Source organism: Pongo pygmaeus, chromosome 5 (assembly GCF_028885625.2).
Source record: "Pongo pygmaeus isolate AG05252 chromosome 5, NHGRI_mPonPyg2-v2.0_pri, whole genome shotgun sequence".
Lineage (NCBI taxonomy): Eukaryota > Metazoa > Chordata > Mammalia > Primates > Hominidae > Pongo > Pongo pygmaeus.
Window position 1 is genome coordinate 37,289,214 of NC_072378.2, and position 23,719 is coordinate 37,312,932.

The following is a 23,719-nucleotide window of genomic DNA, read 5'->3' on the forward strand; positions in this document are numbered from 1 at the left end:
TTAGTAGAGATGGGGGTTTCACTATGTTGGTCAGCTGGTCTTGAACTCCTGACCTCAGGTGATCCACTCACCTCAGCCTCCCAAAGTGCTGGGATTACAGGCATGAGCCACTGTGCCTGGCCTAATATTTGTATTTTTAGTAGAGGTGGGGTTTCACCATGTTGGCCAAGCTGGTCTTGAACTCCTGACTTCAGGTGATCCACCCGCCTTGGCCTCCCAAAGTGCTGAAATTACAGGTGTGAGCCACTGTGCCCGGCCCCTTTGTGTATTATTATTATTTTATGTATTTATTTATTTATTTATTTATTTATTTTTTTTGAGATGGAGTCTCGCTCTGTTGCCCAGGCTAGAGTGCAGTGGTGCGATCTTGGCTCACTGCAAGCTCCATCTCCCGGGTTCACACCATTCTCCTGCCTCAGCCTCCAGAGTAGCTGGGACTACAGGCGCCCGTCACCACGCCTGGCTAATTTTTTATATTTTTAGTAGAGACAGGGTTTCACCGTGTTGGCCAGGATGGTCTCGATCTCCTGATCTCGTGATCCACCTGCCTTGGCCTCCCAAAGTGCTGGGATTACAGGCATGAGCCACTGCACCCGGCCCCCTTTGTGTATTATTATTATTATTATGATTTTCTTTTTTTTGAGACGGAGTCTCTCGCTCTGTCGCCCAGGCTGGAGTGCAGTGGCGCGCTCTCGGCTGCAAGCTCCGCCTCCTGGGTTCACGCCATTCTCCGGCCTCAGCCTCCCGACTAGCTGGGACTACAGGCGTCCACCACCACGCCTGGCTAATTTTTTTGTATTTTTTAGTAGAGACGGGGTTTCACTATGTTAGCCAGGATGGTCTCGATCTCCTGACCTCGTGATCTGCCCGCCTCGGCCTCCCAGAGTGCTGGGATTACAGGCGAGAGCCACCACGCCCGGCCTGTGTATTTTTAAATGGTGAATTTTAAAATATGCTGATTATATGGTAGCAGCTTGGTGAGCCTTGCAGTCCCTATAGTTCTCAAATTCTAAATTCTTCCAGAAGTAAATGTAAGTGGCTTGTTTATGAAAATGGATTGGTTCTTAAGGCACATTGGAAGTAGCAGAAGAAGCCTGTTTTGTTTTGTTTTTTTTTTCTTGGTATTAAGGTATTTGTTTGCTGGGATGATTATTAATGCCTTTTCTATCTTTCCTTGTAGGTTCTCGCAACCTTGGGATTAATCTTGCTCACTGCCTACTTTGTGATTCAACCTTTCAGCCCATTAGCACCTGAGCCAGTGCTTTCTGGAGCTCACACCTGGCGCTCACTCATCCATCACATTAGGCTGATGTCCTTGCCCATTGCCAAGAAGTACATGTCAGAAAATAAGGGAGTTCCTCTGCATGTGGGTGATGAAGACAGACCCTTTCCAGGTAAAATGCAACATTTACTACTTATTAGATATAGTTTTCTTGACAGTATATGATAGGAAAGGAAGTAACATTTATTGATAGCTAATGAGAGGCACACTCCCTATATTGTCTCTTTTAATTCAGTCCCCACTAAAACTCTATGAGATGGGGTTTATTATCCCCATTTTACAGATTAAGAAACCAAGGCTCAGAGAGATTAAGAAACTTGCTAGAGGAACATCTGGTAGAGCCAAATTCACACCCCCAAATTCCAGAACACACATGATGGGGACCAATGTCTTTGCCCATAAAAAGGATTTGATTGTATCTCATCCTTTTCTCTCCTGTGATTCCTGTCCATAATGCATATTTAATACACAGGTATTGGTTTATTGAAAGCAACCGAATTCAGCTTGCTTCTAAAGGTCCTCTAACAGTCCTTGGCCTATTGGGCTAGGTTTTTGTCTAGGTATATCCCACTCTTTCAGTTTAGTCCTTCTCTCTGTCACAGCTCATTTAATTTAGTGCTCAAAAGTATATCAATTTTGCCAGTAAATAGAATTTAAAAAACACATAAATTTAGTAACAGTGCATCAGTGGCATAAGAATTCATAGTCTGATAGACTATTTGAGGGGTTTCTTTTTGAGTATAGTGTAACATGTAATAAGAGTTGAAATTTACTTTTTCAGGCTGGGTGTGGTGGTTTACAACTATAATCCTAGCAATTTGGGAAGCTGAGGCAAAAGGATTGGTTGAGCCCAGGAGTTCAAGACCAGCCTGGGCAACATAGCGAGACCCTGCCTCCAATTTTGTGTGTGTGTGTGTGTGTGTGTGTGTGTTTGTGTGTGTGTGTGTGTGTGTGTGTGTGTGTGTGTGTGTGTGTAAAGAAATTTACTTTTTGAGAAAGGGGGATATTATTTTGGGATTTTTTTGGTGATGTTTATCTTATTTGGCAATGTAGAATAATATGTATATTAATATCACAAATGGATTATAGACTTTATTGTGTAACCATGTTCCGAAACTTTTAGAATGTGTCATAACTTTTAGGAAAAATGCTTTCAGAAAAAATGTATTTAAGCTTTATAATCATAATGTCATTCTTTTTTTTTTTGAGTTGGAGTCTCGCTCTCTCGCCCAGGCTGGAGTGCAGTGGTGCGATCTTGGCTCACTGCAAGCTCCGCCTCCTGGGTTCACGCCATTCTCCTGCCTCAGCCTCCCGAGTAGTTGGGACTATAGGTGTCTGCCACCATGCCCGGCTAATTTTTTGTATTTTTAGTAGAGACAGGGTTTCACCGTGTTAGCCAGGATGGTCTCATAATGTCATTCTTTAAGATCTAATGAGTCATAAAAATCATCCCTTGGATGGGGTTTCCATTGAAAGCTATTTTTGTATACTTGAGGAAGTCATGGAAAGGTTTCCAAAATTGTATCAAAATCAGAGGAAGGGAACATCGTAAGACAAGAATTCCACCTTAGGAGTTTTTGTGTTTTTTTTTTTAAATCAACAGCTCAGATATTTCATTTGAAAATTTCAGATGTAACTTGTATTTATTGGAACGGTTGCTTTTGAAATGTCACCAACAGAGCTAAAAAAAAAAAAAAAAAATGCAGTCTCAAACTCCTATCAGAACTGTTCAAAGCGTTTGGAGGAAACAGCGAGAGAAACTTGTCAGTTAGGCCAGTCTGTGCCTCTTCCTCAGACACACCAGTCTCCTTTCCTGACTGTCTTGCCCTGACAGCCTCCCTAACGGCAACTCCTGATGAGTTTTCCCGACCTGGTTGATGGCATTATCTTCTTCCCCAGTCCTATAAAGTAAATCTCCATACCCGGTTGAACTGAGAAATGGGGCATCATCAATGAACACTGCTTGCTTCTTCTCTAAATCATAGTTTAAACATTCCAGAAACATTAGTGTCTTGTCAACAAGCTGGATTATTGGGACTACAAATCAGTATTTTGCCTTGCAGATGGAAATAAAACGAGTCCTTGGAGCTCAGTTGTAGAGAGAGCGAGTGAGCATTGGAAGGGTGTGGCTTTAGCTCTTTAATGTTGTTGATTCTATTAAAGTGCTGTCTTTACTTGTAAATGTGGATGTGGAAGCGCCATATTTTCCTATGTGTGATAATTCTGGGAAGCTGTAGACATGTGAAACTAACAGCATTTTGCGTGGTATTTGGAAGAAAAGTTAAAAATGTGTAATTATATGAAGAGTAAACAGAAACACATGAGGGAGAATTAAGTGCAACTTAATCTGGGCCTGTAAGAGGGCAGGAAAAGTAAAAATGTATCATTTTTAATGTCCTGGTATCAAAAAACAACTACCTTCAAGTTAGGATTACTTGGCCGTACATTTAAAGTAAATGCAAGGGGAGAATGGTGTGACAGATTCCCCAAAGGAAACCCCGTATGGTTTCCTGAAGTGCTGGCCTGTCTCACACTCCCAGGGTCATCTGGTGCTCCTTGCAGTGGCACCTCAGGAATGATGGAGGGCAGCTGCAGCCTTGGTGATGTACAAGAGGCACCACCACCAATGACTGGAAGTTTCCCCCGACCCCACCCAGGGAACAAAAAGGTGACAGAAGTGGGGTTCTTTTTCTAGATTTCAGCCTTAGATAGGAAATCCTGCCCCTAAATGCTCTCAATAAGAAGAATGAAGTGACCTTGCAGTGAGTCATGGAAACATCCCACTCTGCAGCAAAAAATAAGTAAATAAACTGACAGTTGTTTATTACTTAACAGATGCCAGACCCTGTTCAGGGGGCTTTCCATATATCGGCTTATTTAATCTTGACAACATCCCTATAGGGTAGCTTTAGGTTTTATGCCCATTTTACGGATGAGGACACTGAGGCACAGTACAGTTAGGTCACTTGTTCAAGGTCCCAAGTCTAGTCACGGAGCCATGATTTGAACCCAGGCAGCCAGTCTTGAGAGTCTGAGCCCTTCACCTCTGATGTGAGTAGTCTGTAGCCATGCAGTAGACCTGAAGAGTATAGCTTTAAGTCTGATGTTGGAGTTCTACACTCTCTCTCTCAGATCATCAGTTACTTTCTCTTAACTCCCTAGTCCCTGAAGAGACAATATTCTTTCTGGCTGTTCCAAAGATAAGTGGTCTTCCAAGCTACTGACCCTTTAGAATTTTCCTGACCTGGTCTTGTCTTAGACATTCAGCCCAGTTCATCCTCCTAGTCTGCACCCTTATGGAAATATTTGACTTACTTAATCCTTCCTCTTACTAACCCAGAGTTTTCTCTTTACATTCACATTCTTACTGTTTTTCTCCCCTCCTGGCCTCATATCTTTATAATCACTTTACTCCTGCCAGCCATCCCCTTGTTTTTTACCATTTCCATGGAATCATTGAGTCTTAAAGCTAAAAAAGAATTTTAGAGTTAATCTAGTACATACCCCATTTTATAAAAGAGGTAACTGAGGCCAGGAGAGGTAAAGGAGCTTGCTTACCCAGCTAAAAGTGGCAAAATCACACTGGAACCCTAGTATCTTAACTCCCTCTAGCATTCTGTTCAAGATACCACACTTAATGCCTGCCATCTCTGCCCTCAGTCAAGCCAGGCGCTAGCATGTTCAGCCAATTATTTTGTTTACTTTGGTCATTTTCTGGCCAATTTAAAAATAACACATTCATTTCTACTGATGAAGCCTGGGATAGTTCTCACATACAGTGAAAAGGCACACATTTGGAACTTGATGCATCCAGCAACCTTCAAAGGAAGGATAAAGTAGATCCAGGAACATCAAGAAGTTTTGGAAATAGCGGATCATTTATTGGCCTCAAACTAAGAACCTAGTAAGACTTAGAGAGTCCAGAGCTGTGCTCAAAGATGAACTGCTTAGACCTCAAGGAAAACCTTACTCTTTTATTTGCAAAATAAGCTTACCTTCTGTGATAATAACAGCTCTGTCAAGCATTTACTGTATACCAGGTACTGTGCCGTGCACTTTATATTTATTTCTCAGTCCTCACAGCAGTCACATAAGGTAGATACTGTTTTTATGTTCATTTCAAAGATGAGGAAACTGATGTGCAAGGGGATTGACTGACTTATCTAAAGTCTCACATTTATTTATTTTTAATTTTTTCTTTTGCTGTGTTTTTGATAATAAATTTTCACATTTAGAAACAAATTTTTGTACAAGTGAGAACTCATGAAAATAGACTTTCTCTGTGGTTTGGAGTGGTTCAAATGCATTGCTTCCTGGAGGCAAGGCTGTTGGTGAAATGATTTCTTGGGCTCTTTCCCGCTACGGTGTGTGAAAATGGCTCTGGGCGTGGTGCCACACATGCAGGGACCTGGCAAAAGCCTCCTTCACTGTCAAGGCTTCACCCCTGCCTCATTCCCAGGGTACTAGAAGAGGTGCTATGCAAAAACAAGCTTTTGGAGAGCAGCCTGATTAAATATTGAGCACACACTAGTGAAAGTCATGGGAACTTTGTCATGGGCTTTGCACGTTTTTCTTGGGTACATTTATAATGTAAGAAATCATGAGGTTATATTTATTTAATCTTTATTTTGAGGTTTCTGTGAATCCAGATTGCTCATTTGATTTTTTTCCCCATGGACTTAATTCTATTGTTAAAGCTTCCGAAAAATCAGCCTTCCTGCCTGCCTTCCTGCCTTCCTCCCTCCTTCTTTTCCTCCTTCCATCCCTTCCTCCCTCTCCCCAACTTCATTCACTCATTCAGTAAATGTTTATTGAGACCCTGCTATATATTGCCAGGCACTGTTCTCAACAAAGCAGTGAACAAAACAGACAAAACCACTGCTCTTGTAGAGCTAGTATTGGCTTTGTTCTTTTCTTTCTTCCCTATCGTTTTTATCTAGAGGGAGTTTTTTGTCCTGGAAAGAAATCTTTTGTTTTGTTTTGTTTTGTTTTTGCCAGGTAAATAATCTGTGTAACAGGACTCTCCCCACTCAGAATTCCAGGATATGTTATGGTTGTCTACAGTGAACCAGCCTAAGTGAGTTTTCTTGTAAATAACTCTCAGGCACCAGGAAGCTCCCTGATGGGTGAGACGTTGGCCCATCCATTTTTCTGCCCAGTGCCCAACTTGTAAAGAAGGGTGGATAGTTATGGTCTCTGCACGTTGACTTCAAGGCTGTGTTTTGTCTGAGAGACAGTTTTTGACATCTCCAACAGTGAAATGATTCCAAATCATAGTGAAAACTTGAAATACAAGTTATAAGCTTTATTGAACTTTTATATGTAGGATTTCTCTTCTCTGTCATACCTTTAAAAAAATGTTTAAAATATCTGGTATGAGGGATATCTGGAGTAAAGAAGCCTTAGAAATTAAAAGTAGGAAGTTGCTATATAATTTACACTGACTTTTCTGTCTGGTGCTTCAGGAAAAGTGGTTGGAAACAGGAGGGCTGGAAAGAAGTGAGATGCAGCATATTAGGTAGTCAAAAGCCGTAAACTAGGGTGGCATGGGGTCGGCTGGCTGTGTGCTGTTGGCTGTTTCCCAGGATGGAATTTTGTTTACTTTGTGGCATGATGACTCCAGCCAGTTGTATAGAGAACACGTCAGACAAAACCTTTTCAGATGGACGGAGGCCAAGCTGGAGTCTGGCCACATCTCTTCCTGTTGTCAGGGACTCTGTGGGGAGAGGAGGAGGAGCCTGCACCCTACCCCCACCCCTAGTTCACCATTTGCCCGTTCCTCTGTCTAAGCTCATGCTTTATCCACCTTGGTGATCTCAGGCTATAGAGAAATCAAAAGTAGTTCTTTCTTTTAAAGTTTGGGCTCCCTTAGTTCAGGTGGATGGCATAGGCTACCCCATTCCAGTGATCCTTTTTTCTTGTTACTTCCCTTCCTTCTTTGCGGGCCACCAGCCTGGCCACCTCTGCTCCTGTCAGGTGCCTCTCTGGGGCCAGCCTTCTGAGATGATTTACCTCTACACTTCAGCATTGAATTCTCGGCTTCAGTTTTCATGATCTCCAAAGACATTTTGACTTGGAAATTATATAAAATACATGCATACAAAGACAGTAAGAGGTGTAGTATTTTGATATTTAAAAATACTCATAATAAAGTAATATTTCTCATCTCTATCCTTTTAACTTTTCTATTCAAGTAACTGCTAGTAATAACTTGGTATACATCCTTCTGAGTTTTTCCATGTCTATACAAATAGATATACTTAATATATATAAATAGAAATTTTTTTTTTGTTTACACACATACAAAAGATCTCATGTACATATTTTTGGCTAGACACATTGTATTAGTTTCTAAGGCCGCTGAAACAAAGCATCACAGGCCGAGCAGCTTAGAACAACAGAAATCCAGTGCCTCACAGTTGTGGGAGTCTAGAAGTCAGAAATCCAGGTTGATAGGGCCACGCCCCCTCTCAGAGGCTCTAGGGAAGAATCCTTCCTGGCCTCTTCCAGTTTCTGGTGGTTTTCAGCAGTCCTTGGCATTCCTTGGCTGTGTCAGCATAACTTCAACCTCTGCCTTTACCTTCACGTGGCCATCTGCTTTCTATGTGTGTCTTTGTGTGTGTGTCTTGTTCTGAGGATGTCATTCAGATTGGATTCAGGCCTCAGCCTACTTCAGTATGACCTCATCTTAACTGACTACATCTGTGGCCACCCTATCTCCAAGGTCGCGTTCTGAAGTTCCAGGAAAGATGTGGATTTTGGGAAAACTTAATTAAACCCTCTATATATATTTTTGAGGATTTTATATTAGTTGATTCTGTGTCTCTTCTATAATTTAACCACTTTCTAGGGTTGTGGGGTTTTTTTTTTTTTTTTTTTTGCTATTACAAAAATGTGTACCTGAGAGATTCATATACACATATCTTTATATAGATATACTGTTTTTTCTGTAAGATACATTCTTGGAAATGGACTAGCTGAGTCAAAGGGCATGTGTGTTTTAAATTTTAATAAATGCAACCAAATTGTCTTCATAAACATACCAGCTTATACTTTCATTAACAGCATATTTTGATCATTGACAGTGGATGTTGTCAATGTTTTGCCAGTTAGAAAACTAAATAATAGTATCTCATTTCAAGTTGCATTTCGTTGATTATTAGTCAAATCACATGTCTTTTCAAATGGTTTATAGGCCATTTATATTTATAATACTTTTCTGTGAATTACTTGTTCATATTCTTTCCCCATTAAAATTTTTTTTATCTAGTCTGGGCAACATGGAGAAACCCTAGCGCTACAAAAAATACAAAAAATTAGCCATATATGGTGGTACACACCTGTAGTCCCAGCTACTCTGGCGGCTGAGGTGGGAGGATCACCTGAGCCCGGGGAGGCCAAGGCCACAGTGAGCCGTGATTGCACCACTGCACTTCAGCCTGGGTGACAGAATGAGAACCTGTCTCAAAAAAAAAAAAAAATTTTTTTTTTGTTAATTCAAACAGAAGCTTATATATTAGAAATACTGATTATTTGTCTTGTATATGCAAATATTGGTCAAATCTGTCCATTTTTCCTTTATAGCCTCTAGGAAGCCTTCCTTGTCCCAAAGATTATAAAAATATTCATTTCTCAGTCCTCACAACAGTCACTTAGGGTAGATACTGTTTTTATATCCATTTCAAAGATGAGAAAACTGATGTGCCAAGGGATTGACTAATTTATCTAAAGTCTCACATTTACAGACACGTTTTTATACAGGTGAGAACTCATGAAAATACGTGAACGCTCTACGGTTTGGAGTAGTTCCTCTAGCTTTTTTTTTTTTTTTGAGACAGGATCTCACTGTGTTCCCAAAGCTAGCCTTGAACTCCTGGGTTCAAGAGATTATCCTGCCTCAGCCTCCTGAGTAGCTGGGACTAAAGTGCTACCATGCCCAGCTTCTTTAGTTATTTTTAAAATTTTGTGTTATCTATTTGTATCTTTTAATCAATCTAGAATTTAATTCAGTATATGGTGAAAGGGTAGGAATCTAACTTTATTTTCTTCCATATAGATGGTCACTTGTCCCAATTTGATTTATTAAATCTACCCTTTCCTCACTTAATTAAAAATCTATGTTTATCCTTTATCGGCCAGGTATGGTGGCTGACACCTGTAATCCCAGCACTTTGGGAGGCCAAGGCGGGTGGATTGCTTGAGCTCAGGAGTTCAAGACCAGCCTGAGCAACATGATGAAACCCTGTCTCTACCAAAAATACAAAAATTAGCTGGGTGCGATGGCACACACTGGTAGTCCCAGCTACTTGGGAGGCTGAGGTGGGAGGATGACTTGAGCCTGGAAGGTCAAGCCTACAGTGAACTGAGATTGTGCCACTGTACTCCAGCCTGGGCGACAGAGCAAGACCCTGTCTCAAAAAAAAAAAAAAAAAAAAGGCTGGTCTCAAACTCCTGGGCTCAAGCGATCCCAACTCAGCCTCCCAAAGTGTTGGGATTACAAGTGTCAACCACCACCCATAAATGTTTTATCTTGTTAAATTTATTGCTAGTTATTATGAATGAGATCGTTTTCCATTTCAGTTTTTAACTGATTGTGGCCAGTAGAGTAAGAAAGCTATTGATTTTTATGTATCTGAAAATCTGTATCTTGTATTCTGTCACCTTATTAAATTCTCTTTTTAGTACTAACAGTTTTTTACTTGTGTTCTTAGACCCTCAAGGAACACCACCTCCAAGTTTTTCTTTTAGTTTGCTATTCCTACTTTCTTTTTCTTTCTTGATTCCCCTTTACTGGGTTTTCTTCTACCTGCTTTTTAAAGGGATCTCCACCTGGAAATCCCAAGAATATCTAAAGCTCTGAATAAAATTAAAATTAAATAAGTTAGGCTGGGCTGGGCGCAGTGGCTCACGCCTGTAATCCCAGCACTTTGTGAGGCTGAGGTTGGTGGATCATCTGAGATCAGGAGTTTGAGACCAGCCTGGCCAATATGGTGAAACCCTGTCTCTACTAAAAATACAAAAATGAGCTGGGCTTCATGGCGGGCACCTGTAATCCCAGCTACTCAGGAGGCTGAGGCAGGAGAATCGCTTGACCCCAGGAGGCGGAGATTGCAGTGAGCCGAAATCGCGCCACTGCACTCCAGCCTGGGCGACAGAGCTAGACTCCATCTCCAAAATAATAATAATAATAATAATTAAATAAGTTATAGTTAAAATAATTCTCCTAACTCTTAGGTTAAGAGCTGCTGTCTGCTAGCCCATGCAGCACCTTTGTACAAATTCGAGGAAGGTGCCCCTTTCTCCTGGTGCTTTACTCTCATCTCCTGGGAAGACTGTCATAATTAACTGATTCTGTTGGAATATGACACACTACTACAGAACAGTGTCATAATAAATCTGCAGATGACGTTCCCTAGATGAGCACTAATGACATGGACGATACCAGAGATCTGCAGGTTTATTATGACACTGACCAAGAGGACAGTATAGTGCAAACATTCACAGTAGTGCTCCTTGGGGCTGTAGATTTCATCTTCACTGCTTCTGGAATCCACCCCTTTTATCCATTCCCACTGCTTCATTCATTATATTTCACTTCTCATCACAGTGAACCCCCCCCTTTTCCCTAAAAAAGGCAAAACCGAAATATAACCAGGTCTTCGTTTTCCCAGCCTTTCTCTTCTAGGGCACCCTAATCACAATCCAGAATAATCTTCCTAGAATATCGAGAAATTCCTGCTCAAAAGCCTCTAACAGTTCCTGTTTTTGTTCTGAGTAGAGCCAGACATGCTTCAAGCCCTGGAAGCCCTCACGACATCTTCCTCTGCAGGCTGTTTCCTTACCCAAACCCCCACTGCACACCCAGCATCTGCTGTGTTCTTCCTGCCACACTCTGGCACCTCAGGAACTTCCTATCACCTGTAACTTTCAGTTTGTTCATCCACAGAATGAGAATAGTGATTCCTCCTCAGTAATTACACAGTGAAAATTAAATGCTATAACATGGGAAAGTGACTAACATAGGGCAAGCATTCAGTGCATTAGCTTGCTTTCTCCTTCCCCTTCCATCGCAAGTACTTTGGAAACTGAAATGCTATACAATTGTAACATGTTGTTATGATTATGCCTCATGGTGTGTCCATTACCCAGAGTTTTTGCATTTTGGCAAGAATTTATCATATTTGACCCTGAATAAGAAACATTTGAAAATATTGGAGAAGAAAAAATGCAACTTTGCAGCCTCAGTGTGCCACTGAAACAGGTGGTACTAAAGGGTTTTCAGCTACCCCCCGAGTACTGTGGGAGGAGAGGCGCCCTCCCAGGAGCAGGGTGTAGCGGTAATCCTCTGGCTAATAATCTTCCTGCAGGTTGAGACTGGCTGAGAAAGGTAGGTGGCAGTTGCCTCCAGGAAACACAGATACTATCTGCAAGAGATGGAGGATGCTCAGCAGGCTGGCCAAGAACAAACACGGTCTTTCCCTGACGAGGATTTCCTATGCCCCACTACTACTGCCTCAGAGAAAACAAGGATGTAGTACTTACTGCCAACCACAGAAAATGTTTTGTGGTTAAGAGTCAGTTTCCAAGTATGTTTATTGGTTTAAAAAATTGACTTCGTTTCAGCCACATTTGGTTGTCTGTTATCATTTGTCGTAGGCTCTCTCCTGATTTGGTTTCCACTGGGTTTTAATCAGAACCATCTTCTGAAACATTTTAGATTGAAAGCAGAGTTTAAAACAAACACATCTCTCAGAGAACCCAGATGAAATCCAAAATGGAACAGAAAGTAAACAAGAAATAATGAAATAACATTATAAACAGCATGGCAACAGAGGGAAGCTGGGAAAGGCTGTGCAGAAACAAGAGCCCCTCAGAGAAGGAGCCAAACCAGACAGGCATGTCAGGGAGCCGCTGTCACTCACAGCAGGGTCTGGGTTGGGGGTCTTCCATTTCTGACCAGCATGTGGGGCTGGAAACTATGGCTGGCGGCCCCACCCCCTCCTGAGCTGGGATAGAGGGCTGTCTTATGGACAGATGCAATTCACTTTATTCCAAAGATGGCTCCAGAAAAGTCCTGTCTACCCTCTCCATCCCTTTCCTCTTCTGTGCCCTTTTCTCACTCTTCATTCCCAGAGTCTTGGCTCCCATGTGTACTTGTGAACCAAGGGTCTAGGCACACATCCAGCATGTGTGAGAAGTGCATTAGGGCACAGCGATGATGGTGGGGTCACCCTTCTATCCACACCAGCCCCCCTGTGCTGTAGACGTTTCAGCCACATGGGTCATAGGTTAGAAAACGTTGGGGGAACTACATCTTTAGCTCCACATTGCTGAATGTTTTTCCTAGCTGTTATGCTTTATTTGTTGATTTGATTTAGGAAATGCATGACAGGTTAAAAGATATTTTCCACAAAGTGTAAAAAGGTATACAGAGAAGAGTACCTCTCCTTCCTGCTCCTGTCCTCTACTCCCTCCTCAGAGGCTGCTTCATATATACCTTACCTTTTCAGCGGTCTCCAGTGCTTATCATTGTTTGTTTTTAAAAATTATTATGGGCTGGATGCGGTGGCTTGCGCCTGTAATCCCAGCCCTTTGGGAGGCCGAGGTGGGCAGATCACGTGAGCCCAGGAATTCAAGACCAGCCTGGGCAACATGGCAAGACCCCGTTTCAACTAAACATACAAAAATTAGCCATGTGTAGTGGCATGCGCCTGTAGTTCCAGCTCCTCGGAAGGCTGTGGCAGGAGAATCCCTTGAACCCAGGAGGCAGGGGTTACAGTGAGCTGGACGGCGCCACTGCACTCCAGCCTGGGTGACAGAGTGAGACTCTGTCTCAAAATAAATAAATAAATAGGAGTCATTATGATGTCTTTCCTTTCTTGTTTCATTGCTGAGCATTGGATGTACCAGCTATGCTCTTTCAGTATCTGCTTTCTCCATATCCCTTCCTCTCTCAGACTTTGACCCCTGGTGGACAAACGACTGTGAGCAGAATGAGTCAGAGCCCATTCCTGCCAACTGCACTGGCTGTGCCCAGAAACACCTGAAGGTGATGCTCCTGGAAGACGCCCCAAGGAAATTTGAGAGGCTCCATCCACTGGTGATCAAGGTGAGCAGAAGCCTGAGTCTCCCACTGATTGGCTGCTTGCTTAAAGGCTAGGTCAAGCTCTAGGAAATTTCTGACAAGTAACTCTGTGTTGTTGTGTTTTGTTTCCTGCCTTGCCAAGACGGGAAAGCCCCTGTTGTCGGAGGAGATTCAGCACTTTTTGTGCCAGTACCCTGAGGCGACAGAAGGCTTCTCTGAAGGGTTTTTCGCCAAGTGGTGGCGCTGCTTTCCTGAACGGTGGTTCCCATTTCCTTATCCATGGTGAGTGTGAAAAGGGCCAGGCACAGTGGCTCATGCCTGTGATCCCAGCACTTTGGGAGGCCGAGGCAGGCAGATCACTTGAGCCTAGGAGTTGCAGACCAGCCTGGCCAACATGGCAAAACCCCATCTCTACTAAAAATACAAAAATTAGCCAGGTATGGTGGTGCATGCCTGTAATCCCAGCTACTCTGGAGGCTGAGGCATGAGAATCACTTGAACCTGGGAGGCAGAGGTTGCCGTGAGCTGAGATCACGCCATTGCACTCCAGCTTGGGTGACAGAGTGAGACTGTGTCTCAAAAAAAATGGGGGGGCTATAGGAGCACTTAGCTTGTGAGTAGGAAAGGGGCAGACCAGAAATACCTGCAAAACAGTTAATAGCTATCACTGAGCCACTACCACAGGCCCAACACTTTACAAATCCAATGCTGGGATCCCACTGATAAACCAATGATGAGAGATAAAAGGGATGGATGAAGAGGTGTGTCAGAAGGAGGGGTGCCACCATGGAGGGGACAGCAAGTTTGTCTAATAGAGTCATAATTTATTTCTAAGTATGCATCTAGCATTTTATGTAGAATGAGGCCTCGTGGGGGGCTGAAGAGAGAGTGCAAATAATAGAAGGAGAATTGCATTTTTTGGCACTGGTTTCTGCCAGGCAGTGTGCCTTGGTGCTTAGTGTCTGTGGCTCACTGGGGACACTGATAATAACTCTGGAAAGTGGGAATGATTGTTGTCATTCTTCAGATCAGACAAGTGGGAATCAGTAGTTAGGCGCAGTGGCTCATGCCTATAATCCCAACACTTTGGGAGTCTGAGGTGGGTTGATCACTTGGGCCCAGGAGTTCGAGACCAGCCCAGGCAACATAGGGAGACCCCATCTCTACAAAAAATATCCAAGCTACTTGGGAGGCTGAGGTGGGAGGATGGCTTGAGCCTGGGAGGTTGAGGCTGCGGTGAGCCATGATCACACCACTGCACTCCAGCCTGGGTGACAAAGCGAGACCCTGTCTCAAAAAAAGAAAGGTAGGGGGAGGGGGAAAGAAAGGAAGAAAAATGGGAAACAGAGAGGTTAAGTAACTTGCCTAAGGTTACCCAGCCAGGATCGAAACCCCAGTTTGTCCTGCTGTTCCTTCCTGTGCCCTGCGGAAGACATGGTTCACTCCTTGTGGTTAAGGTTGCTGTCTAGTAAGAAAAGAAAGCCAGTTTCCATCTTAGAACTGTTCTGAAAGAATTAAAATGGCTTTTTCAGGCTTTTTGTTAATTTCTTAATGCTTCTGTCTTTCTTTAAATGTGCTGTTTGCGTGCAAGAGTGCCCAGTTGAACAAGCTGAGCAGGCGTCCCCCTGCGTCTCCCTGCGCCTCAGAAGGAGGATCATGCTTTTTGTCCCTTCCTCCTCTCTTCTCCCCATCCCCCACCTGACCTGCTGTTACTTCAGTCTTCTCCAAGATAGAATGAATAGATTGTTTCTTTCCTTCCTCTATATATTGTTTTAGCTGCAACTTAGAAACACTCCACCCACATATTCAAATCATGGCTGTAGAGTTTATGCCTGTGTGTGTACCCGTTATAGTTCATTGACTCTGTGCAACTATTCTTCAGGGACCTAGTACTTAAGATACTGTACTCATATTTTTCCCTCTTTACCCACCGCCCACAGTTTTCCCACCCTTACTTGGCTGTCTCTTAGTCATGGGCTGGCTTGACCAGTTTAATTACTTTTTTCCTGTTTCAAACTTCTACAGGAGAAGACCTCTGAACAGATCACAAATATTACGTGAGCTTTTTCCTGTTTTCACTCACCTGCCATTTCCAAAAGATGCCTCTTTAAACAAGTGCTTCTTTCTTCACCCGGAACCTGTTGTGGGGAGTAAGGTAGGAAATTTTGAGAGGACTTGGATCTAGAATTTTCTTTATTTGGGACCTGGACTGATGTCATAACCAAGGCCTTCCCTGCATATTGGCTTAGAGGGTTAGAGGGTGAATTGAGGGGACACCCACACAGTCTAGTTCTCCCCTCCTGCTGCTAGCCAGGAGACTTGCAGGGGCCCACCTTGTCATGAAGGCAGGTTTCCAGAAAATCTAGTTACCTTGCAAATCTGCCTCCTGCCCTTAACACCTGAGGCAAACTACTTTTCTATATTAAAAGAAGTGAAATCTTAAAATTTGAAGGACTTGAGTGTGCAATTAGTCTGGCTTTCCTACCTTAAATTAGAAAGTAGGCAAGCAGCCATGATCGGTGGTCGCTCACGCCTGTAATCCAGCACTTGGAGAGGCTGAGGCAAGAGGATTGCTTGAGCCTAGGAGTTTCAGACCAGCCTGGGCAATATAGGGAGACCCTATCTCTATTTTTTTAAAAAAAGAAAAGAAAGCTATAAAGGAATAGTATGTAGATGAATAGAATAACTGCTTCATTTTGTGGATAAGGAAACTGAGCCCCAGAGAGATTAAGTGAGTTGCCCAAGGACACACCCTTTACCCTCTCACCCCCAGGATGGTTTTTGCCAGAAATAAACAATTAAGAGATTTTAGGTAGAGAACTTGAAAGGCGAAAAGTGTGGGAGCCTGGGAAGGATTTGATAGGCAGGCAGCCCAGCTGGGGTAGAAAAACCCACTCTGCCCCCATCATTTCTCACTTCAGTCTAGGGCCAAGTGCTCAGAGCCAAAGTTACCTCTCTGGGGCCAGTGGACTGGGAGAAGCTGTTCTGCATTTGTGTCTGTTTACTTTTCTCTGAATTGCTCCTTTTGTTGAGTCTCATTCCTAAGGAAGGTTTTTGAGCCTGGATCAGTTTGGGAGAATTAATAGCATGCATTTTCCTTCGTAAAAAAATAAATTTCCCAAACTGTGGCCCCCTGCCACCTCTGGACCATGGCTTCCACCTCCTGATACTATCGCTTGGCTCCAAATTTGCTGAATTGTGTTAAAGGAATTTAAAAGCCTATAAAAACAATCATTTTGTCTAGAAGTAAGAAGTTCTGTCTGCCAGCAGTGGGGTGGAGATGCTGGGCTCTTGTCTCAGATTTTAAAGAAGTTTATCCTGCTGTCGCCGGCTAGAATTCCAGGCCCTTGTATGATTTCATCTTCATAAATATAATTCTGGGACATGGCCTTTATCTTTCTCTTGGTTTTACCACTTGAATACCAAAGTTGATTTCTCCAGCGTGTGCAACACCAAGGAGCCCAGCCAAAGGAGTAAATACAGAGTTACTCAAATGCTTACCAGAGTCATAGTGTGGTTCTCGAGGATGTTTTGGGAAGGGCAGTGGCCAGACAGGCAAAACTCCTGAGAGCCCAGTTTCTTAGAGAATCTGTTTCCCCACCCTGGCCCAAGCTCCCCTTTCCCCGCAGCCTTGTTACCCCACCCTGTTGTCCACATCCCTGGGCCCTGGGCCCTGTTAAAGTCACGTGTCTGTGGGTCCAGTGTCCAAAGGCAGCCTTGGGACAGAAGTGGGGAGCTGGTTGTTAAGTGGCACTCGGGGAGAAGGTGAGGGGCTCCAAGGCCCACTTCACCACTCCACAGTGTGGCCTAGGGCTGGCCTGTGCCACCTTCTTGTCTGTTTCTTCCCATCCTGGGAATGGGTGAACATGACCCTGTCCACTTCAGGCCTGTGTGAAGAAGGGATACAGCCACTTGTTTTGGTCCTTCTGAGATTGTTTTGAGGACTACAGATGTTAAGGCTTCCGCCAATATTAGTACCAGTCAACTGAAGGCTAGCTGAAGACACCAGGCTTGTCCCTGTCACCACATTAGCAGGTGAAATGGCTCTAGTGTTGCCATGAAAACATTATGGGCAAGGCCTGTGGCAGCAGCAGAGAGACCAGGGTTGGGGACAGGGGAAGATGGGGCCAAAACCCAAGACTCTGGAGGCCCTGAGTAGTGAAGAGAAAACCAAGACATGGCCGAGGGAGTCAGACTTCTGGCTCCCACTTTATATGGGCATATAAAGGGTTTCTCTGAAGGGCAGGAGATAGGAGGAAGAGGTGAGAGAAGAGGCCTTAGGGGTTTTCTGTCATCATCAAGGTAAGGAGAAATGTCCCAGCGAGACCCATTTCTGTCTTTATCCCTATTCCCTGCCCTGTTCCCAGCCCCACCCCAGGGTTCACAGCTTCTTCCCTGGCACATAGCAAGTTGCATTTAATGCCTGTTGCTGGCAGTAGCATGCCCTCAGAGGGGCAGTAGTTACCTGTGCAGGTGCATGTGCTGGTTGTCTCCTTAGTTTTCAAAATCAGAGGCCAGTCTTAGTGTCATTAGTTTTTAATCGGTAGCATGGCATATCTGCTCCCCTGGGTCTTGCCAGGCAGTGTAAACTTAAACTTGCTGCGTACAATTCTTATCAGGGCCCTAGTAGTAAGAAATAACATTCCATGGAAGAGTGCCCAAAGGATATGCTGATTATCTATTTATCTAAAAAGTTTTCATCAAACCAGAATCACAGAATGTTGTATACTTCAGCCACCATGTGTTGGTTTCTGCTAGAACTACCTTTGTTAAATTGCAATTAGGTATTTTTCTTTGGCTTACTTTGAAGCTGTGGCTAAAAATAGTTGCAAATTATGAAGCTCATGCAGGATCTACTCTGGGGCTCTCGTTGAGGGTATTGCCCACTAAATCACACAGTGCCTCTTTAGGAGAACCCACAGAGATTTTACTCTTGTCTTAGTACCAAGAGATGCCATTCTTAGGAGAAAGTAGTTTGTTTTTGTCTTTTGGACATAATTGCAAATTTTTGTTATTGGTTCTATTTCCTCTTTGCTTATGCTAGGAAACTCAGAGCCATATGTGAAAGCATTTTTATTTACTAAACCCCCTGGTTTTATTTTGTTTTCTTTGCCTTCCTTTTCCTCCCCTCCTCATTCTTTCCTCCAGATGCATAAGATGCCTGACCTATTTATCATTGGCAGCGGTGAGGCCATGTTGCAGCTCATCCCTCCCTTCCAGTGCCGAAGACATTGTCAATCTGTGGCCATGCCAATAGAGCCAGGGGATATCGGTATGTAGGGCCCCAGGAGGGCAGGGTCAGCCATGGATCTTTTTAGTTTTTAACTCAAAAGCTATTTTAAGAATCACATACTGCCTTCACAAAAGTTTTATTTAGTAGAATCAAAAATAACATTCTCCTGTTAAGAGGCTCAACATTTATGCTTAGAAATGAAACAACTTAATGAGAAAACATAGCAGAAAGAAATGTCTTGTACATACAACATATAGAATGCATGTGTCTATCGATCATAGAAGCTTCAAGTTAGGAAGGATTCTGGAAAATATTTAGACCAATCCCTCATTTTATAGATGAAAAGATTGAGAACCAGAGAGGAGAGGTGACCACCCCAAGGCCCCACTGTCATCGAGCAGAGCATCAGGTCTTAAGTGCCTGCTTGAACACAGTCAAGCCAGGAGAGGGACAATCAAGGACTACAGGAATATATACCCATTTTGCAAATAAAACAATACCGAGCAGTATATAAGGGCAATGATCACACAAGGAAATGTTACCTTCTGTGTGGCTGCCACAGCCAAGTCACAACCTCACATTGATGACTCACCCTTGACCCTGGCTCAGTGTTTGCCCAAATGTGACTTGTCCTGTGCCTTATATCCTAAAAATCTGTTCCAAAGAAACAGGTTTGAATCTACTGCTGTCAGTAGCAATCAGTGTGACAGCCGAGTTTTCTTGGAAGAAGCAAATAAATCAGCAAGTGTCACCATTGACCTCCTTGCTTTTCCTGCCTTACAAAACCTAGGCAAGACCTGGAGTCTCTGGCAGAGCCCAGACTGGTTTTCCAATTAATTTCTTTTAATTTTACCCATTCAGAAGACCCCCAAGTCCCTAGAAACCTTGCATCTCATATGAGGGTAGGAATTGGACTGCAAGCTATGCCAAGTTTTAATTTAAGTTACATAACTTTTATTTCAATTTAGAAATGAAAAATAAAAATAAGGTACAAATCAAGCATTAACTAATAATGGAGCACAGCTGGCCTGGCTCTTGGGAAACTTCCTACAAAAATGAGGATTCTTGTATGGAAATTGTTCTGAATCTTTTTCCTGTAATGGAGTGACTCTTAACACAAGAGATGACTATTGCAAAAATCTCTCTGGCATATTTAGGTTTGGAGCATGTGGTTGTGCTTGAACAAGTTTCTGTTTTATATTTTACAAATGCCTAACAATTCAGACAACTACAGAAACACCTTAGTTATCTGAATTCCAGACTTCCGGCTCACACAAGCAACCGGAATACCAATTACAGAATTAGGGAAAAATAAAAAAAAAATGTCTGGCAGTGATCAAGAAAGCATGAGCATCAAATGCTGGTACAGATAGTCCAGATTAGCCTAACATCCGGTGCATGATACCTGCTGTGCTGTGCCTGGCTGGTTTGTTGACTAGAAAGAAAGGACCCCTGTAGTTGGCAGTGTCTATAAAAGGCCAGTCACATGACAGAACACAGAGATGGATGGGGACTGAAGAGAAGAAGAAGAGGAGAGCAAGTCTGGGAGAAGAATGGGGGCAGGGAAGGGTGGGGAAGCCAGCGAGCACCTGAAGCAGTGACAGAAATAGACATGATGGCTGTCGCTGCCGCGGTTAACAATGAGGACAGGAAAGCAGACCCTGACCAAGAAGAGTCATTCAGTGTTACAGGACAGATGGCGGCTCCTCTACCTTAGGGACCCTTAAGAATGGCACCACGATGTGCAAGTTCTATGATTTTTGACAAAATGTACATTTTCCTGTGGAGATGGAGGGGAGAGGGGTTCCAGATCACCAGAAAACCTTTTGGGGGTCAGGTACAACATCTGCAGTCGCTGTACAGGATAGTCATTGCCCATCATGACCCTTCCGGAGTCACCAAGTAACAGTTGAATTCTACTCAGTGCTCTTCGTTTAAAGATGAGCAGGGCCCATAGTACTCTAAATTTCCCATCAAGAGATTTTTTTTGTTTAAAATTTTATTTTATTATGGTAAAAATACTTAACATGAGATCTACCCTCTCAATGAATTTTTAAGTGTACAAGACAGCATTGTTAGGGGCTGAGCAGGGTAGCTCACACCTGTAATCCCAGCACTTTGGGAGGCCAAGGCAGGAGGATTGCTTGAGCCCAGGAGTTCAAGACCAGTCTGGGCAAGATAGTAAGACCTTGTATCTACCCAAAATTACAAAATTAGCCAGGCGTGGTGGCATGCGCCTCTAGTTCCAGCTACTCAGGAAGCTGAGTTGGGAGGATCTCTTGAGCCCAGGAATTTGAGGCTGCAGTGAGCTATGACTGCACCACTGCACTCCAGCCTGGGCAATGAAGCGAGACCCTGTCTCTAAAATCAGTGAATTAAAAATTTTTTAAAGCCACGCGCGATGGCTCACGCCTATAATCCCAGCACTTTGGGAGGCCAAGGTGGGCAGATCACCTGAGGTCAGGAGTTCGAGACCAGCCTGGCCAAGAGATGGTGAAACCCCGTCTCTACTAAAAATAGAAAAAATTAGCCAGGCATGGTGGTGTGCACCTGTAATCCCAGCTACTCGGGAGGCTGAGGCAGGAGAATTGCTTGAACCTGGGAGGTGGAGGTTGCAGTGAGCCGAGATTGCGCCATTGCACTCCAGCTTGGGCAACAAGAGTGAAACTCCGTCTCAAAAAAAAAAAAGACAAAAAGAATTTTTAAAAGTATTGTAAACTATAGGCACAATGATGTTCAGCATCACTGGGGATTATTGAAAGGTTAAAGTTTTTAGGTTTACCTTCATAGCCCACTCAAATGATAGGTCAGTGTTTCCTAAACAATTCTTCAGATTACTCATGACCCCACAGGTGGGACCAGAAGCCCCTTGAAAAGACCCTTGGCAAATAGGGTCTCGAGTCAGTCGACTTTGGGAAATGCCTGTCTTGTTGATACGTGGTACATTATTAGTGTATCAAAGATGTTGAAAAGCCTTGGAGAAACCTAGTGTTTCTCAGGCTTACTTGGCCATGGAACCTATTTTCTTTGGAATATCTTACAGGACACTATTGTTTGCCAAACCCAATTTGGGCAATGCTGGTTTAGGTTTAGGTTAATCTGGATGTTGTGTAATGAAACCACATTATAGATAAACACAGGAAAATTGGCTGGTAGAGCTTGTGCCCCCTCAGCATCCCTTCTGTCTTCTTGCTGTAAAAGCCGAGACTTGATGCCCAACAGCAGCCTCATCTAGAGCATCCTGCCTTTGTAGGCCTGCTGAATTGTGGTGAGGGGCAGTGATAAAGCATTTAAAGAGGACTGATAATAGCTAGGAATACTTACGCTAGGAAGTGCCAGAAGACTTTCAGAGCAATTTGTCTTTAAGTCAGGCGTGGTGGCCCACACCTGTAATCTCAGCACTCTGGGAGGCTGAGGGAGGAGGATCACTCGAGCCCAGGAGTTCAAGACCAGCCTGGGCAATATAGTGAGACCCCATCTCTTAAAAAATAAAAAAGAAAAGAAAAAGAAAAAAAAGGAAACTAAATTAAATAGAAAAAGATTTATCTTTGACTCTGCAGTGCACCCTGAGGGCCAGCGCTGGTAGACCTGCCTTGCTTGTGCCCACAGGTGTGCCCACCCTCTGACATTTACATGCTTTCCTCTTGCTATTTCCCCTCAAGGCTATGTCGACACCACCCACTGGAAGGTCTACATTATAGCCAGAGGGGTCCAGCCTTTGGTCATCTGCGATGGAACCGCTTTCTCGGAACTGTAGGAAATAGAACTGTGCACAGGAACAGCTTCCAGAGCCGAAAACCAGGTTGAAAGGGGAAAAATAAAAACAAAAATGATGAAACTGCTTTCTAGGGGTTGGTTACTTAGTTACCTGCCCTTTGCATGCATGTGTGAACCAGCTGTGAGCTGCAAGGCAGTGGCCAGAGCCTCGCCCTCCTGACTCTTCCTGCAGATGGCTCAGGAAGGATTCAGCCTGGCCACTTGGCTAGGACTCTGCCAGCACCCATCTGAGACTGACCTCTTCCGGGCCTTTGGGCACTATGACCCTGATGCTGCCCTTCAGGCAGGAGACAGGGCTGGTGCCTTCCTTCACCTGCATGGCCAGCTTCCTTCCCTGGCAGTGGAGAGGGCAGCCAACAGGTTCTAATGTCAGAGCCATCCTTTACCAGGTGGGCCTGCTTGTCCCCGTCTTCCCTGCCACATCACTCTACTTTTTGGAAGGCCATGGCTGATTAAAGAAGTTCTTGTAGTTTCCCAAGCAAAGTGGAATCTAGAACCAGTGAAAAAAGTTCAGATAACCTTGAATTGCATTCAAGAAGTACACTTCTTTCCCATTGTCCATGGCTCTTGGAGTCTCTGTGATGCCAGGCTAGAGTCTGATTATATAATAATTCAAAATGGTAACTCCCAAGGCAATGCTTTCTTCCATTTCATCAGGTTCTTATATCCCCACTGCACTCCCTCCCCTTCTCCCTTGCCTATCTGGATGGCTTCTCAGAAGCTCGGCCCTAGTCCTCCCTGCCTTGGCGGGGCCAGAGCCCACTACTGCTGAGGCAGCACTGCTCTCGTCAGCTGTGTTGCCTTTACCAAGTGTCTTCAGAGGGTAATGAGTTAGAGTAGCTGGCCTGGGGAAAGGGTGCCTCCCTGGGTTTGATCTTTAGGGTCTGACTTTCTGCAGAGGAGATGTTTTACAGATGTGTCAAAGCTGATGTAATGTGGTTGGGGGAGGAAATCCAGACCCAAAGTGTTTGTCAGCTGGGTGTGCAACTGCCTATGTGATCCTCTGTCTGAAAATGATTTCTGTCTGTGCTGGGAAACAAAGACAAGGTGAGGTGTTTTTCTTTTTTGTAATAATATAAAGCTGTGTGTTTCTGATTGGATGATTCACTATGTGCATTGTTTTCTCCCAAGTGCTTTTAGTAGGTAGCAATCAAATGGTGTAAATAAGGATGTTCTTTTCCTGTTCCTTTTATTTTTTTTCTCTCTTCATTATTCTTTTATTGACACCACTAGATAGCTGGCCACTGGTCATGCCATTGCCAAGATGAAGAAAAAGCAAACTACACTTTGGCCTCTGGTTCTGAATTGCAGAAATCAAATGGATACAGTAGGTGTCTATGTC

At 43.7% G+C, this 23,719-nt stretch overlaps 1 protein-coding gene across 5 annotated transcripts in view; it reads left to right on the top strand.

The window, feature by feature from the left end:
• The window catches only part of C5H6orf89 (chromosome 5 C6orf89 homolog), a 38,653-nt gene extending 15,181 nt beyond the window's left edge, over positions 1-23,472 (top strand). For all 5 annotated transcript variants that reach the window (XM_054491077.2, XM_054491078.2, XM_063666172.1 and 2 more), the window contains 6 exons: positions 1,181-1,394; positions 13,240-13,391; positions 13,510-13,649; positions 15,393-15,522; positions 18,516-18,639; positions 22,263-23,472. In XM_054491077.2, coding sequence (XP_054347052.1) covers positions 1,181-1,394; positions 13,240-13,391; positions 13,510-13,649; positions 15,393-15,522; positions 18,516-18,639; positions 22,263-22,357 — 855 coding nt within the window. In that variant the 3' untranslated portion in view covers positions 22,358-23,472. The remainder of the gene's footprint in view (positions 1-1,180; positions 1,395-13,239; positions 13,392-13,509; positions 13,650-15,392; positions 15,523-18,515; positions 18,640-22,262) is intronic.
• The last annotated feature ends 247 nt before the right edge of the window (positions 23,473-23,719 follow it).